The 19,658-nt window shown below is 23.9% G+C and overlaps 1 protein-coding gene across 3 annotated transcripts in view; it reads right to left on the bottom strand.

Moving 5' to 3' along the window:
• LOC117179884 (WD repeat-containing protein 46) overlaps positions 1–19,658 on the bottom strand; it is a 55,516-nt gene that overhangs the window by 12,448 nt on the left and 23,410 nt on the right. For 2 of the 3 annotated variants that reach the window (XM_033372070.1, XM_033372071.1), the window contains one exon: positions 1,186–1,502. In XM_033372070.1, coding sequence (XP_033227961.1) covers positions 1,186–1,502 — 317 coding nt within the window. Of the gene's footprint in view, positions 1–1,185; positions 1,503–14,990; positions 16,234–19,658 lie in introns of those variants that run through there. The other variant, XM_033372069.1, reaches the window with a different exon arrangement.

Below are 19,658 nucleotides of genomic sequence, written 5' to 3'. Positions count from 1 at the left end.
GACATAAAAGAAGCTAGAGAAGTATGACAGGACAGGAAAGTATGGCGGCAAATAGTTAATAAAAAGAGTGTCAGTAGAGTGAATGACGCCTGAAACAAAGACATTAGCTATTAATGGACCAAAGTGGGGAACCTTACATAACGACTTCGTGAGGTTCTTCGCTTGGGGTGATTGCTAAAGAGATTGATCAGCAACCTGGGTCGGAGCAGTGTTGGGGAACGACCGTGTTATTTACTTAAATAGCACGAGAATTCTGGATCAATCTGAAAAATCTCTATCCCTTCCACACACTTCTCCTTTCCCCTGCCGAGTTAGTCACGCCTACCCCGAAAGGGAAATGGCTTAATGGACTTCACCTCAGAGGTCCGGGGTTCGATCCCTTAGCCGGTACCTCTGGAAATTTTTCAATGTACCTTTACCGAGGTTCTGGTGGTTCGGAACCCACCTTAAGCTGTAGGTCCCCCCATCGTGTACTTGACTGCAACCCAGTCCGTCAATGATGGGGTAAAAACCAGGCTTTGTCCAATATGTCTGGGCAGACTGCTCACATCAGATAACTTGATTGCATTATAAAAATGCGTCCGAGACTGTTGATATATACCGGGACAGCCCCGTGCAAAATGATCAAATAAAAACCAACTCTAACCAAAAATGCCTTCGACATATTGGGCAGTATAAGCCTGTGACAACATTTCGCCACAGAAATGTTTTTACATAAAATAAATAATAATAATAATAATAAAATAATAATTAAAGTTAATGATTTCGCAATATATCTATTAATTTAATAATCTTTTATATTATTTAAAAAAAAAGAGATTTTTAGATAAACTTTAAATAATTATTCCTGTAACATTGAATTAACCAATTAAAAATGTATTAAAACTATATTTAATTTTAATTTTGTTAATAATTTTAAAATATCAAACATGAATATAATATTATTATAAAAAATTATTGCCATGTATAACATAATATTCTTAAGCTTTAAAATTTGCAAATATAAAAATCATAAAAATATTATTATAACTAAAACGTAAAAAATTGTTTTTTGTTAATGACGAGTATAGGATATTTTGTGTAAATATGAAAAAATAGTTGCATCGTTAAAAAAAACGTGTGAATAAACTGGTGAAATTTAGAAGATAAAATTAGAGGAAAAGTAGATTAAAAAATGTGAATTACTTGAAAACTTCGACGACATTTCCCATTCCAATGGCCAATAGTCCTTTTTGACTATAAGATAAATAATTAGCAGGAGATCTTATGCCGACAGTTTGCAAGGGTCCGGCCAATTGTCTGAGATCCCAGATTTTGACTTTGTAATCGGGACCACTAGTCGCCATATAAGTTCCATAAGGATGAATAGCAAGAGCGTTAATCGCTGTGTGGTGGCACAGCATTTTAGCCAAAGGCTGTTTTGAATTTGGAGACCACATTGAAACAACACCTTTCGAATTTCCGACACATAATAGTGCGTTTGTCGGATTCTGAGCCATTATCTGTACACAAATTTAAATATCCAAAATAATAATATAATACAATATATAAAACAATAAAATATTTAATATACGATAACAATACGCCAGAATTGCGATTTAGTAAGAGTGTCACAATACTGCGCAATATACTTGAGTGAGTACTCGCGCACTGCGGCCCTTCCGAGGCAAGTGTCGCAACTGTCCCTAACACCTTGAACTGAAAAAATACGTGGGCCAGCAATTCTAGCAATTAGAAAACCGGGAATTAAGGAATCGGGGTTCTAGTTTATTATTAAAATATGATCAATCAAACAGAGTTTATTCTCATTATTTATTTCTATTTTTTTAAACTGATGTCAATAATCGGTTTGGGGGCAAAACTAATTTTATATTTTATATTTAGGGTCTAGGTTATATAAATATATTCTTCCTAAAATTCTGGAGAAAATTGCAAAAGATTTTGGAAAATTTCAAGAAAAAAGTTCATCTTCAACCAAATAGCTGAATTTTCAAAAAAATATGAATTCTCAATGAAAAATTTTATTTATAGTAATATTAACGAAAATGTATGGTAACTTAAGATAAAATACCTAAGATTATATCTAGAAACGTTTATAAATTTGCGGAAACTTCCAGTAATTTATGGTAATTTTACAGGTAAATATGGTAACTTACTATAAATCGCCCAAAATTCAATTTTAAGCATTTTCATAAATTTCCGGGAATTTATTAAATGTTTGGTAATTTATAGTAATGTTACGGCAAATTTATGACAGCTTAAGATAAAATGCCTAAAATTAAATTTAGAAGTGTGTATAAACTTGCGAAAATTCATGGAAATTTTCGGTAATTTATGGTAATTTTACAGGTAAATATGGTAACTTACCATAAATTATGCAAAATTCAATTTTAATATTTTTAGAAATGTCCAGAAATTTATGACATTTTTGGTAATTTATGGTAATATTATAGGTAATGTATGTTAAATTGAGATAAATTACCCAGCATTCAATGTTAAACCTTTTTTTTTAATTTCCAGGAATTTATGAAATTTTTGGTAAGATTACAGGTAATTTATGGGCAAATTACCCAAAATTCTATTTGGAAATGTTTATAAATTTCTAGAAATTTATGGAAATTTTCGGTGTTTTATGGTAATGTGACCAGTTATATATAGTAACTTTTCATAAATTACCTCAAAATAACCTCTGACGTCACTTTTCACTCCCTAGGGAGTAAGAAGCTCCGCTTCATAGGCTTCGAAAAGGGCTGAAATAATGCATGTGTCATAAAAAGATCTTTATTTTAAATAAAAACAGCTGAATTCACCCAAAAGAGACCAATTTTCTATAAAAAAATTAAATTTTTTGACCGCAAAATATTAATTTTCAACAAAAAGTTAATTTTTCAATCAAATTGTTAAATATTCAACCAAACAGATGAACTTCCTATTAAAAAAGACGAATTTTCAACTCAAATTATGAATCATTAACTATAAAAATTATTTTTTTAAAAAGTAGTTCAAGTTTTAACGCAATATTTGTTAACCAACTAAGAAATATTTTAATGTAAAATCAAATAGAATTGACTTAATCCAAATAGAGGAAATTTCATCAAAATAGTTGAATCCTCAACCGAAAAGAAAATCAATCTCCATCATTTGTATTCTTAATAAAAAAGACGAATTATTTTTTAAAAGAGACGAATTTTGCACAAAACAATGTTATTATATGTTTTAACCGGAAAATATTGATTTTCAACCCAAAAGTTAATTTTCAAACCAAATTGTTAAATGTTCAACTGAAATTATGAATTTTCAACCCCCAAAAATGGACTTTTAAACAAAGTAGTTTAAATTTTTACCTAGAAGTTGAATTTTCAACAAAAAAGACCAATTTTAACGAAAAAGAAAGAATTTTCAACCAAACAAGTGAATTTTCAACAAAGCAGTTTATCTTTGAACCCAGAAGTTGAATTTTCAACATAAAATTTGCAAATTTTCAAAGAAAAATATAATAGTTCTTATTAAAACTAAAGTATATTTTGATTTTAAATAAAAAGGGTTAAATTCTTCAAAAGAGATGGATTTTCAACAAAATAGTTGAACTACCACCAAAAATATTTTTCAGTCTATAAAGACAAAGCTTCAGAAAAAATATAATTTGAAGGGAAAAATAATTTATAATGCAAAATAAAACTTTCGAATAATTTTTTAAAAATTTTCTTAATTTTTAAGAACAAAATTTTTATTTTACAAGATTTTACACAATTTTAGGCAAATTTTGGGTCAGTTTAAAAAAAAATGTACAAATTTAATTCAGAAATCTCCAAAAAGCTACGTTTTGTTTTGAGTTTATTGAAGTCTTTAAACATTTTTAATATTTTTGAATTTTTTTAAAAAATTCTGAATATTTTTTAAACTGATTTTAATTTTTACGAAATATTTGAAAAAGCTATGAAAAATTAATAAAATTCACTTAAAATCTTCCAGATTTTTCTTGACAATGGTGGAATTGTTTTGGAATATTTCAAAAAGCTTTTTAAACTTTCTTTTAAGATAAATTTTGCAAATTAAAAAATAAGTATAAATCATCCGAGAAATCTTATAATTTTTTTTTTACCTTTTTGAAACTTATCAAAATTCTTAAAAAGCTTCCTAATTTTTTGTTTTAAATCTTCAAAAATGTACGTTTTGTTCTAAATTTGTTAACAGCTTTTTACCAATAAAATTATATTTATATCTTTTCAAAACTTCTAAATATTTTTTAAACTAATTCGAACTTTTTTCTAAACTTTTGTAATCTCGCAAAATTATAAAATGTTGCTTTATAATCTCTTAACATGGAAACTAAAACAATTTTAAATTAAATTTCATTAAGGTGCATAATTTTACATTTTAAATTAAATTTATATATAAATGAATAATAAAATCTTTAATTTTAAATAAAAAACAATTGAATTTAACAAAAAAAAGTCGAATTTTCGAGAAAATAAGTACATTTTCAACCAAAAAGATGAAATTTTAACTGAAATAATGAATCTATGACAAAAAGAAGAAAGAATTAACAAAATATGTCATCTTGTAACCAAGTAGTTAAATTTTTAACCAAAAAAGCTGTATTATAAAAAAATGTAATAGTTGATATTTCAAACAAAAAAGGTCATTTAATTTTAAACCAAAGGTAATTTAATTCATCGAAAAAGACAAATTATCACAAAACAGTTCATTTTTCAACCAAACCCGATTTTTCACTCCAGAAAGTAAAAAAATGTAACTGAATTGTTCAATTTTTAAACGTTAGAGATGATATTTCTACAAAAAATTTAATTTTTCAATCTAAAAATCCGAATTTTCAACCAAAAAGTTAATGCTTAATCAATTAGTGGATTTTCAAAGTAAAAATCATAATTTTCCTATGAATCAAATATTTGCATTTATTTTACGAAAATAGTTGAATGTTCAACGAAAAAAAAAATTTTCAAACCAAAAAAATGAATTTTTTTAATTGAACTGCAGTTCGAGCATTAAAAATGAACAATAATTGATTTCCCACGAGAATTCATAATTCAACGCTTTGAATCAATTTCAAATTTTCTTCAAACATTGCTTCAGTCGAAAAATCGTTTTTCGGTTGAAAATTTGACTAATTATGTAAAATATTGTTTTTTTCTTGAAAATTGATCTTTTTAATTGAAAATTGAATTATATTTTATCAAATTGAATTTTATTAGAAAATTACTTTTATTGTTTGCAAATTCATTTATTTTGGTTAAAAAATCATTTCGTTGGTTAATTTAAATACTTTGTTGAAAAAATATATTTTTTTGTTGTTAAAAATTAATCTTTTAAAATTAATCTTTACTTCTTGTTTAAAAATTTATCATTTTTGGTTGAAAATTTAAGAATTTTGTTTGAATCATCTTTTTTTGGTTCAAAATTATATTTTTTTTCACTAAAAATAGAACTAATTAATTTTTGTTTACACATTTTTTTTAGTTGCAAATTCACTTCTTTCCATAATTTTTTTTAAACTTAAAATTTGATTATTTCATTGAAGATTTGTTTTTTTTTTGCTTAAATTCAACTGATTTTTTTAAAATTTAATATTAAAATCTTTTTTGTTTGGTTTTGTTAAAAAGTAGTATTTTTGAAAAAGTAGTACGTGTTATTTGTGTCGACCAGGCTAGTTATAAATAAAAAGTGAAATAAAAACTTTCACACTTTTTAGTAATATTTTTGGTTGAAGATTTATTACTGTAGTTGGAAATTCATTTATATCCCTGAAAATTCAAGTATTCTATTGAAAAATCTGAAATTTTTTTGTGGAAGATTTTTTCTTTTTCAGTAGAAAACTTACTTCTTTTGTTGCAAATTTTACAAATTCTTTGAGATTAAATTTTTTTATCTGAAAATTTCACTATTCCATTTTTGAATGAGAATTAATTTTTTTAGTTGAATATTTAACAATTAAAGAAAATTGTTTTCTTTTAATAGAAAATGTAACCTTTTCAGTTAGAACTCTAAATATTTAGTTTGGGAATGTATGTATTTGTATGTATTATGTTTTTAAAATTCAAAACTACGTAAGAAAAACTGGAAAGTAATTTCTTTAAATGAAAATTTTTTACCTTTAGAGAATTCAAATTGTTTCAAATAAAATGACCGTGGAAAATTTTTGCGAAGCAGGCAAAAGCTAAGAAATGACTGAGAGTTTTTTTCTTTCTTTTTTTTGTAGAAAATTAATCTGTTTTTGTATATATATTTTTTAATTAGTATTTTTTGGCCGAATTCGACTGTTTTTGGTTTAAATTGAAAATATTTTTTTATTGAAATATCAACTCTTGCATTTTTTTGTTCAGAATTAAAGAAAATATTTATTTGCACATGCCATACTTATCTTTAATCACATATTGAAGTGACAAATAATAATCGAAAATATATACTTAAAAACTTTCGTAACACTTAAAATTAAAATTATCCGGTTCCTAAATAAAATTTTGTGTTTCCACCGGTAAAATAAAATGTACTGGTTTTTCCCGATTTGCCGGCCCGTCAGATACGTGCGCAAAACTGTAAAAAAAATCACTTATATAGGTTTAAGAGAAAATTCCAAGTTTATACCAGAAAATTAAACTTTATTCATATACATAACTTATAGATAATTTAATTTCTAATTGAAAGTAGTTCAACTAGAATCTTATATACAATTTATTTGTCCTCGAGGAGCCCTCAATTATTTTTGGAACGTGAACCTGGGCTGGAATAAATTTGAAGAATCAGAAAAAAATCGGTTGTTTTCCATAAATTTAGTAAACTTAAAATGAGTTTAGAAATATTCACGGAGATTAAAACGAATTTGATGAAATGCCTAAAAAATCAAAGTGAAAAATAAAGTTTTTAATGCAAAATAAAAATTTCGAATTACTAATTATTTTTAATTTTCTTAATTTTGAAGAAAAAATTTTTTGTTTTACAAGAGTTTACAAAATTTTATGCAAAATTTTAGTCAGTTTAAAACAAATTTACAAATTTTATTCAGAAATCTCCAAAAAGCCATGTTTTGTTTTGAGTTTATTGAAATCTTTTAAACTTTTTAATATTTTTTAATTAAAAAAAAACCTTCTGAATAATTTAAAAAATGATTTGCATTTTTCCTAAACATTTGAAAAAGCTATGAAAAATTAATAAAATTCACTTAAAATCTTCCCGATTTTAAGTGAATTCAAAAGAATTCAAATGGACTGGACTAAATTTAAAAAATAAATCGATTGTTTACAAGAAATTGGAATGAATTTAAAGGAATTTAAGGGATGCGAGAAGAATTCGATGAAATTCATGAAAATTCAAGATAAATGGAAAAAGTTCATATAAATTAAAAAAAATTTAAGAATGTGAAAAAAACTTAATTCAATTTAGTAACTTTAAAATGAGTTTAGGAAAATTCACGGAGATTCAAAGGAATTTGATGAAATGAAAGACTTCCGAAATAATTAAATAGAAACTTTTAAACATAAAAAAAATCTATTGAAATAAGTAGAATTTAGAAGTGAATTAAAAAAATTCCAGAGAATTTAAAGGGATTCAGGGTGAATTCCAAAAAACTGGATATCACTACAAATCTTTGAAATCCTACTAATTTCTAACTAAAAAAGTGACTAATGATGATCAAAAATTCAAAAGAATTTCAATGAATTGGATTTTTTTTTATCCATTATATTTCCGCATCATTTGAGTCAATTTAGAAGAATTTAAGGGAAATGAGAAGAATTCGTAGAAATTCATAGAAAATGAAGCTGCATTTAAAAATAAATTTAAGTGAATTTTAAACATTTTAAAAATATTAAAAAATAAATAAAAACCATTGACTGGAGCAGAATTAATTAAATTTAGAGGAATTAAGGTACATTTAAAAAATTCAAAAAAATTCCAAAGAATTTGAAAGAATTCAGGATAAATTTTAAAAAAAGTGTAACTAATGACTACCAAACAATTTAAAAGAATTTAAATAAATTAAAAAGCTTGTCTTGAAAAATCGAAAAAATCTATTTATTTCAGTAAAATTTGAGTGAAATTAGAATAATTCAAGGAAAATGAGAAGAATTCGATAAAATTCATAAAAAAACCAAACTGAAGTTAAAAAGTATTAAGTGAATTGAAAATCCTTCAAAATACGAAAAAAATGCATTGAATTCAGTAAGTTTGAAATCAGATCAGAAAAATTAAGAGGGCATTCAAAAGAATTTGATGAACTGCCTAAGATTTTAAGGAAAGTTTTAAAAACTTCAAGATGAATTTTAAAAAAAGTTTTAAACTCCATTGAAATTAGTAAAATTGAATGAATTTAGAAGAATTTAAAAGAATTCAGGACGAATCCCAAATAAAATTGCAAAGAATATTTGAAAATATCTTAAAATGTTTGATTGTTTACCAAAGTGATGAATTTTCAAATAAAATTATGAATCTTCAACTGGAACAGTTCAACTTTAAACCAAAAAGATGAATTTTCAATTAAAATCATAAATAACTGGAATGCTTCATATTTGATAAAGGAGATTAATTTTCAAATAAAAAGATGTATTTTCTACCAAAAAAGACATGAATTTTTCACGAAATTGTTGATTTTTTAATTTAATAAGACCAATTTTTATTCAAATAGTTGATTTTTTTCTAAAAAAAAAAATAATAAATTTCAAAGAAAAGAAATTCATTCTTGCAAAAATTTTTTTTTTCAATCAGAACCTTAAAAAATGTAATTTTAGGTTCAAAAATTTATCCGAACAGATGAATTTTCATTCGGAATAAGTTAGATTTTCAGTTTAAAAAAAACTGATTTTCGGAAAAATATTTACATATTCAAATAAACAATGCTGTTTTAAATGAAATGATAAAGCTTTAATCAGAATAATTTATTTTTTGGCCAAAATGATCAATTTTTAATCAAGAAGATTAATTTATACCAAAAAAACGAATTTTAAAATAAAGAAAAAAGAATGTTCAACCGAAGAGATACATTTTTAACTAAAATTATGAAATATTTAACTGGTATAATTGTTACAGTTTTAGTTTAGAAAAAATTTTTAATCAAAAAACATCCAAAGAACAAAGAAACTTAAAAAAAACAGCTCGTTTTTCAACCAAAGAAATGAATTTTTAATTCAAATGATAAATCTGCAACCAAAAAAATAATAATTTTGAACAACAAAAAATTATTTTTAACCAAATATGTGGATTTTCAATGAAAAAGTTGAATTTTCAGTTAAAAAAGACAAATTTTCATCTAAATTGTTGAATTTTGAATGAGCAAAGATCAATTATTAACAAAAAATGGGAGTTAAATTTTAAGTTAATGAAATTAATTTTCAATCAAACTGATGAATTTTTATCTAAAATCATGAATCTTCAACTGAATAGTTGAATTTTGCGTAAAAAAGATGAGTTTTCAAACATAAAGATTAATTTTCTAAAAAAAAAATACGATCTTTCCACAAGGAACGTGAATTTCAGAACAAATTGTTTAATTTTTAAATTCAAATGATAAATTTTCAACCAAAAAGTTCAACTTTCAACTAAGTAATTTTATTTTCATCCTGAAAGTCGCCTTTTTAGATTAAATGATCAATATTTAACTAGAATTCTTGAATTTTTAAACAAGAAGATTGAGTTGCAAAGAAAAATTTTTTACCAAAAAAAGGAAGATTTTTAACCAAATATGTGGATTTTCAATGAAAAAGTTGATTTTTCAATTGAAAAAAAAACAACAAATTTTCATCTAAATTGTTGAATTTTAAAATAGCAAAGATCGATTTTCAACAAAAAATGAAATAGTTAAATTTTCAGTTACCGAAATTAATTTTTAATCAAACTGCTGAATTATCATATAAAATGATAAATTTTTAACTGGAATAGTTGAATTTTATGTCAAAAAGATTCAATTTTTAAACAGAACGATTAATTTTCTACAAAAAAAGACAAATTTTCCACGATTTCGATGATACTAAGTCTTTTTTAATAAATGAGTTCTTTTTGATTGGAAAATAAAATATTTTTTGTTTGAAATTTTAACTGTTTGGTTGAAAGTTGAGCTATTTAAGACAAATTAATTTTTTATTTAGAGATTCGATTTTTGGTTAATAATGGATCTTTTTCAGTTGAAAATTCATGTCCTTTGTTAAAAATTCTTCCTTTTGGATTGACAATTAAATTATTTGCCTGAAAATTAACGTTTTTGTTCAAAATTTACAATTTTCATTTCATTTTATTGTAAATTCATCTCTCGTAGTAGATATTTTATATTTTTTAGTTTAAAATGCAACTGTTTACAGTTTATAGTGCATTTTTTTCAACTGAAAATGTGACTTACATTTTTGGTTGAAAATTGATCTCTTTTAGTTTAAAATTCATTTATTTTGATGAAAATTTGTCTTTTTGGGCTGAAATTTTAACTGTTTTATTAGAAAATTTAACTACTTGATTGATAATTAACTGAAAAAAATTCTTGTTTCATGTCAAAAATTGCCTTTTGCAAGTGAAATTATATTTCTTCACAAAAACTCCCTGTCCTAAAATAAAAACGATAACTATTTTCTAAAATTCCCTGTTCCAAGTCAGGATAAATTAGGAATAGGTTAATAAAACGTGAAAAGGAATATTTAACTGAAATAATAGTAAGATTTCTAGTTTAAATTAATAATAATTTTCAAAAAAATATAAAAAAAAATAACAATTTTCGACAAAATAGTTCAATTTTTGGTAAGAAAATTTCTTTCCAAGCCACGAATTTTTTTTTATATCGAACAGTTCATATTTCAAATAAAGAAATAAATTTTTTATTAAAATGATGAATCTTCAACCAAAATAATTAATTTAAATAGAGTTATTTTATTTCAAACCTAAAAAATGAATTTCCAACTCAAATGATAAATATTTAACTGGAATACTTGATATTTTTAACAGAAACGAAGAATTTTTGAGTAATAAAATCCATTAAAAATGTAAATTTTTAACGAAAATTTTGTGCTAAAAATCTAATTCTTAACAGAAAAAAAAAACATCTTCAACCATAGATGAATTTTCAATTAAAATGATGACTCTTCAACAAAAATAATTTTTTAACATAAGAGATTAACTTTCAAACAAGTGACTTTATATACAACCTATAAGATGAATTTTCAAATAAAATAATAAATATTTAACTGAAATGCATTAATTTGTCACAAAAAATAAGATTTTTTAAAGAAGAATACTAAATTGAAAAGAAAAAGATATTTTTCTAACAAAAAAAGTCGATTTTTATCAAAATATGGGGATTTTCAACGAAATAGTTGAATTTTGAAATTGAAAATATCAATCATCAATCAAATTGATGAAATTAAAAAAAAATAATAATGAGGTTTCAAATAAAATAATATATATTTAACTGGAATATTTGAATATTTAACCAAAAATAGGCATTTTTAAACAAGAATATTAAATTGCAAAAAAAAATATTTTTCTAATAAATAATTCGATTTTTAACAAATTATGTGGATTTTTCACAAAAAAGTTGAATTTTAAAAGAAAAAAGACAAATTTTCATCCAAATAGTTAAATTTTGAACTTTAAAAGGTGAATTTTCAAGCAAATTGTTGAAATTTTAACAAAAGGATGAATTTTTAACTAAAATGATAAATATTTAAGTGGAATACGTGCATTTTTAACCAAAGATAAGACTTATTAAACAACAAGATTAAATTACAAAGAAAAAGATTGAAAAAGATATTTTTCTAATAAAAAAAAGTCGATTTTTAACAAAATATGTGGATTTTCAATTGAAAAAGAAAAGTCTTCATATAAATAGTTGAATTTTGAACTTTAAAAAATGCATTTTCAACCAAATTGATGAAATTTTAACAAAAGGATGAATTTTCAACTAAAATGCTAAATATTTAACTGGAATACATGAATTTTTAACTGAATATAAGACTTTTTAAACAAGAATATTATATTGCAAAGAAAATGATATTTTTCTAAGGAAAAAAAGTCTTTTTTTAACAAAATATGTGGATTTTCAACGAAATATATTTGAATTTTCAATTACAAAAGACAAATTTTTATCCAAACTGTTGAATTTTGAACTTGAAAAGATCAAATTTCAAGCAAATTGATGAAATTTTAAGTAAAATGATAAATATTTTATGATTTTTTCACTAAAAATAAGCTTTTTTAAACAAGGATATTAAATTACAAAGAAAAATATATTTTTCTAACAAGAAAAGTCGATTTTTAACGAAATATCTGGATTTTCAATTAAATAGTTGATATTTAAATTAAAAAAGACAAATTTTCATCCAAATTGTTGAATTTGCAACTTGAAAAGATTAATTTTCAACACAATTTTAACCAAAAAATAAGATTTTTTAAACAAGAAGATTAACTTGCAAAGAAAAAGATATTTTTCGAACAAAAAAAAGTCAATTTATAACCAAATATGCGGATTTTCAACGAAATAGTTGATTTTTAAATTATAAAAGAAAAGTTTTCACATAAATTGTTGAATTTTGAACTTGAAAAGATCAATTTTGAACCTAATTGATGAAATTTCAACAAAATGATGAATTTTTAATTAAAATGATAAATATTTAACTGAAATACATGCATTTTTAACCAAAAATAAGATTTTTTAAACAAGTAGATTAACTTGTGAAAAAAAAGTTAATTTTCTAACAAAGAAATATGATTTTTAACCAAATATGTGGATTTTCATTGAATAAGTTGATTTTTAAATTATAAAAGACCAATTCTCATCCAAACTATTGAATTTTGAAATTGAAAAGATCAATTTTCAAGCAAATTGATGAAATTTTAACTAAAATGGTAAATATTTGATGAAATTTTCACTAAAAATAAGCTGTTTTAAACAAGAATATTAAATCACAAAGAAAAAGATATTTTTCTAACAAAAAAAAGTCGATTTTTAACAAAATATGTGGATTTTCAATGAAATAGTTGAATTTTCAATTGAAAAAGAAAAGTTTTCACATAAATTGTTGAATTTTGAACTTGAAAAGATCAATTGTCAACCTAATTGATGAATTTCTAACTAAAATGATAAACATTTAACTGGAATGCTTGAATTTTTAACAAAAAATAACATTTTTTCACCAAGAATTATAAATGGAAAAGAAAGATATTTTTCTAACAAAAAAAAGTCGAATTTTAACCAAATATGTGGATTTTCAACGATATAGCTGAATTTTCAATTATAAAAGACAAATTCTCATACAAATTGTTAAAATTTGAACTTGAAAAGATTAATATTCAACAAAATTGATGAGATTTTAACCAAAATTAAGATTGTTTAAACAAGTAGATTAACTTGTGAAGAAAAAGATATTTTTCTAACAAAGAAACATGATTTTTAACCAAATATGTGGATTTTCAATAAAATAGTTGATTTTTAAATTAAAAAACACCACTTTTCATAAAAATTGTTTAATTTTGAACTTGAAAAGATCAATTTTCAAGCAAATTGATGAAATCTTAATTGAAATGATAAATATATGATTAATTTTTCACCAAGAATAAGCTTTTTTAAACAAGATTATTAAATTACAAAGAAAAAGAGATTTTTCTAACAAAAAAGTCGATTTTTGACAAAATATATGGATTTTCAACGATATAGTTGAATTTTCAATTGAAAAAGGAAAATTCTTACACGAATTGTTGAATTTTGAACTTGAGAAGATCAATTGTCAACCTAATTGATGAAATTTAACAAAATGATGAATTTTTAACAAAAAATAACATTTTTTCAACAAAAATTATAAATGGAAAAGATATTTTTCTAACAAAAAGAGTACAAATTGTATATAATTATAATACAAATGGTTAAAATTTGAACTTGAAAAGATTAATTTTCAACAAAATTAATGAGATTTTAACCAAAAATAAGATTTTTTAAACAAGCAGATTAACTTGTATGGAAAAAGATATTTTTCTAACAAAGAAATATGATTTTTAAATTAAAAAAGACCAATTTTCATAAAAATTGTTTAGTTTTGAACTTGAAAAGATCCATTTTCAAGCAAATTGATGAAATTTTAATTGAAACGATAAATATATGATTAAATTTTCACCAAAAATATGCTTTTTTTAAACAAGATTATTAAATTACAAAGAAAAAGAGATTTTTCTAACAAAAAAAGTCGATTTTTAACAAAGTATATGGGTTTTCAACGATATAGTTGAATTTTCAATTAAAAAAGAAAAATTCTTATACGAATTGTTGAAATTTGAACTTGAAAAGATTAATTTTCAACAAAATTGATAACATTTTAACCAAAAATAAGATTTTTCAAATAAGAAGATTAACTTGTAAATAAAAAGATATTTTTCTAACAAAAAAAGAACCGATTTTCAACAAAAGATGTGAAATTTCAACGAAATAGTTGAATTTTCAATTAAAAAAGACCAATTTTCATCCAAATTGTTGAATTTTGAACTTGAGAGGATCAATTTTCACCCAAATTGATGAATTTTCAACAATTTTTTATTATTATTATTAATTTTCTACAAAAGAAGGCGAGTTTTTCACAAAGTACATAAATTTTCAAACTGATTGAAATTATAATTGTATATAGAAATTCCCTGCCCTAAAATAAAATCCCTAAATTTTATCACGAGTTTAAGATAAGTTAGGAGTAGGCGAATAAAACGCGATAAATTCATTTTATGAATAAATTATACTTTTTGTATATTCGAAATATCATCAATTCGATTATCAAACTTAACTAAAGGGCAAAAAAAATTATCAAACAGAAAAAAATTCTTATAATGAAAAGGAATAAAAATCAATAATAAATTATGATTTAATTACAGTAAGCTGAAATAATTGACCAAAATTATTAAAATAACAAAAGCTTGAATTTTACCGCCATCAGAATTCAATTCCCTTTTTTAAAATTAAATCCCCGGTAATTTCTCTGTCGAGTAGCCACCCAGAGAGAGCTCTAATTGAGTATCAACATAGATTAAGAAAATAAATACGTTTAATTTCTAGTACATTTGTCTTGAACAATTTTCTTTTTTAAATTCTAATAATCCTATTCCTATGTCCATGAACATATTTTCGGTTCGCTCGTCAAATTCTCTAATTCTCTAATATAATCAAGATGTTTCGGCAAGCAGTCTACTCGCGATTTCGCCCAATTTTTAAACTTCATGAGGTGGTAAAAAGCCTCTGACGACGTTATTTCCACATCCTCAGAACTGTTTAAGACAATTTCACAGCTTTTGAATCCAGTTTCAATTTCCGGTTCGCCGCCAGTTGCAACAAGACTCAAAATATCCGAATTTTCCGAAACAGTTGTACTACTTTCCATTTCACTTACAATTTCCGGCTCTAATTTGCCACACGTCACAAAGTTTACCATATCAGGATTTTCAAAAATTGTCTCGATATTTTCGATTTTAGTTACAATTTCCGACCCGCGTCCACTATTTCTAACAACATCCAAATTTTCCGATACAGTTTTCCTAGTTTCAATTTTATCCAGACTTTCAGGCTCTAATTTACCACATGTGACAAACTGTACCATGTCAGGATTTTCAGTCTCACTGCGACAATTTGTCACCAAATTGACAATATCACTGTCCGACAACGACTCCCAGCCACAATCGTCGTCGTCATTTTCAAACCACTTCAGAAGATATTCTCTCGATTTTTTCATAGAATAGCCCGGTGCTGAAATCAGTTCCGAAACTTGATCCCAAATTTCATGGGGAAAACTGATCACAGCCGGCGGCGATTCCGGTTCGCTGACAATAACTGGATTGTCAATAGAAAGAGGATCCTCCTCTTCGCCTGGCTTCGAATTCGTCCCTTGTTTCGCAGAAAGAAGTGGTTTCCAGGCTTTTTGAAGAGAACTTGATTCCACAGCGTGCCAGGCGAGACTGAGCATGCCAAAGAAATCGGGAAGGTCCAATTCCTTCAAAAACTGAACAGGTCCTTCTGATTTTTCACTGAGCAGAAGACGTGTCAGCAAATCTTTCTTGTAGAGTTTTTTCGTCGAGGCAATTATTCCTTGAGCCATGGGTTGAATCAGCGCGGTCACATTGTGCGGCAAACAAACGACTTCAAAGTTTTCGTTTATCGCGTTGAGTTCCTCCAAACTCGGATGTGATGGAGCACTATCGAGGAGTAAAATAACCTTTCCCGTGATTCCATCCTCTTTTTGACGTTCCAAAACTCGGGGAATAAACACATCCTTGTACCTGAAACAATTTAGGGTTGTTAAAAAAAAAAAAAAAAACGAAAAAATTGTGCCATCTATTACAGGTCCACTCAAATCCTGGAAGAAAATTTCCTGACAATTTCAGGTAGAGCAAGTATTTTCCAAGGTATAATTTTTCACAGTACGGAACCGTTCAATTATTTTGCATTTTTTGTTAAATATTGAAATTGGAATATGTACACAGTTTCGCGATATTCTAACAAATAATTATTTTTTTCAGTTTTTAAGAATTTAATTGATGTATTAAATAATTAAGTAATACTAAAATATAACTCTCTAAATTACCAAATAGTTGAATTTTAATTAAAAAACATTAATTTTTAACGAAATAGTTTAATTTTCAATTAAAAAAGACAAAATTTCATACAAAATTGTTGAATTTTTAACTTCCAAAGATCAATTTTCAACCAAACTGATAAAATTTTAACCCAAATGATTAATTTCCAACTAAAATTATGAATCTTTGGCTGAGACACTTAAATTTATAACAGAAAACAAGAATTTTTGAGTAAGAACATTCATAAAACCTATTAATTTTCTGTTAAAAATCTACTTCAACCATAAATGAATTTTCAATAGAAAAATCTAATTTTTAACAAAATAGAATAACTTTAAATCAAACAATTTTATTTCCAAATTAAAAGATGAATTTTCTAATAAAATAATAAATGTTTAGTCTAAATACTTCAATTTTTAACCCAAAATAAGAATGTTTAAATAAGAATATTAAATTGCAATGAAAAAGATATTTTTCTATGAAAAAAGTCGACTTTTAACAAAATATGTAGATTTTCAACGAAATAGTTGATTTTTAAATTAAAAAAGACAAATTTGCATCCAAATTGTTGAATTTTGAACTTGAAAACATTTATTTTCAACAAAATTTATGATTTTTAACGAAAAATAAGATTTTTAAACAAGAATATTATATTGCAAAGAAAATGATATTTTTCTAAGAAAAAAGTATTTTTTTAAACAAAATATTTGGATTTTAAACGAAACATATTTGAATTTTTAATTACAAAAGATAAATTTTCATCCCAACTGTTGAATTTGGAACTTGAAACGATCAATTTTCAAGCAAATTGATGAAATTTTAACAAAAATGATGAATTTTTACTAAAATGATAAATATTTAACAAGAATATTTTTCTGACAAAAAAGACGTTTTTTAACGAAATATGGAGATTTTCAATGAAATAGTTTATTTTTAAATTAAAAAAGACAAATTTTCATACAAATTGTTGAATTTTAAACTCGCAAAAAATTAATTTTCAACAAAATTGATGAAATTTTAACCAAAAATAAGATTTTTTAAACAAGGGGATTAACCAGCAAAGAAAAATATATTTTTCTAACAAAAAAAGTTGATTTTTAACCAAATATGTGGATTTTTAATAAAACAATTGATTTTTAAATTAACAAAGACAAATTTTCATACAAATTGTTGAATTTTGAACTTGAAAAGATCAATTTTCAATCAAATTGATGGAATTTTAACAAAATGATAAATTTTTAACTAAAATGCTAAATATTTAACTGGAATACATGAATTTTTAACTGAATATAAGACTTTTTAAACAAGAATATTATATTGCAAAGAAAATGATATTTTTCTAAGGAAAAAAAAGTCTTTTTTCAACAAAATATGTGACGTTTCAACGAAATATATTTGAATTTTCAATTACAAAAGACAAATGTTCATCCAAAATGTTGAATTTGGAACTTGAAAAGATCAATTTTCAAGCAAATTGACGATTTTTAACGAAAAATAAAAATTAAAAAAAAAAGATTATTATATTGCAAAGAAAATGATATCTTTCTGAGAAAAAGTCTTTTTTTCATAACAAAATACGTGGATTTTCAACGAAATAATTGAATTTTCAATTAAAAAAAAAATTTCTACCAAATTGTTGAATCTTGAACTTGAAAAGATTAATTTTCAACAAAATTGATGATTTTTAATGAAAAATAAGATTCTTTAAACAAGAATATATTTTTTAAAGAAAAAAAGTAATTTTTTTAAAAACAAAATATGTGAAATTTCAATGAAACAGTTGAATTTTCAATTTACAAAAGACAGATGTTCATCCAAATTGTCGAATTTGGAACGTGAAAAGATCAATTTTCAAGCAAATCGATGAAGTTTTAAGAAAACTGATGAATTTTTAACTGAAATACTTTAATTTTTAACCCAAAATAAGATTCTTTAAATAAGACGATTAACTTGCAAAGAAAAAAATATTTTTCTGACAAAAAAAAAACGATTTTTAACCAAATATGTGAAATTTCAACGAAATAGTTGAATTTCCAATAAAAAAAAAACAACAGATTTTCATCCAAATTGTTGAATTTTGATAATTTTTTTTTTGATAATTAAATTTTCGGGTAGAAATCTAATTCTTAACAAAAAAAATTGGAGGTTGAGCAGAGTATTCAAATTTTCGACTGGAATAGTTGAAAATGACAATTAATTGATAATTAATTTAATTTGCTGAAATTTTTTTTTTGTGGAAAATTATTCATCTTGATTAAAATTAATCCTTTTTGGTTAAAAATTCACCAAGTTTTATAAAAATTCGTCTGTTTGATTTGAAAATTAATATTTTGCCGTATAAAATTATTATTTTTTTTTTTAGTTAAAAATTTAACAATTTGGTTTAATTTTTTTCTTTCTTAGTTGAAAATTCAGTTCACGTAGAAAAATGATTTTTTGTTTGGTTTGTAAATTCATCTCTTGTAGTAGAGATTTGATACTTTTTAGTTTAAAATGCAACTGTTTATAGTTTATACTCAATTTTTTCAACTGAAAATGCATTACATTTCTGGTTGAAAATTTATCTATTTTTTTTAGTTTAAAATTCATTTATTTTGATGAAAATTCGTCTTTTTTGGCTGAAGTTTTAACTATTTTATTAAAAAATTTGACTACTTGATTGACAATTAACTGAAAAAATTCTTGTTTCATGTCAAAAATGAATAATAATTTTCAAACAAATATAAAAAAATAAACAATTTTCGACAAAATAGTTCAATTTTTGATAAAAAAAACTTCTTTCCATGCCAAGACATTTTTTTTATATCGAATAATTAATACTTCGAGTAAAGAACCAAAGAGTTCAACTTCTAACCAAGTAGTTTTATTTTCAACAAAAAAAAAGATGAATTTTGCAAGAAGAATGTTAATTTTCTACCAAAAAAGACGATTTTTCAACAAAATACATGAATTTTTAACAAGAGAGTTAAATTTTAAACTAAAAAATATTCGTTTATAACCAAAAATAAAGTTTTTAAATTTTCAGTTAAAAAAAATTAATTTTCAAACAAAAAAACATCTAAATTTTCAATCAAATTGATGAATTTTTATTATTTTCAACTATAATCATGAATCTTTAACTGAAAAAG

The sequence above is a fragment of the Belonocnema kinseyi genome, chromosome 9 (assembly GCF_010883055.1).
Source record: "Belonocnema kinseyi isolate 2016_QV_RU_SX_M_011 chromosome 9, B_treatae_v1, whole genome shotgun sequence".
In the NCBI taxonomy this organism is placed as follows: domain Eukaryota; kingdom Metazoa; phylum Arthropoda; class Insecta; order Hymenoptera; family Cynipidae; genus Belonocnema; species Belonocnema kinseyi.
This window is presented reverse-complemented; position numbering and strand designations above follow the sequence as displayed.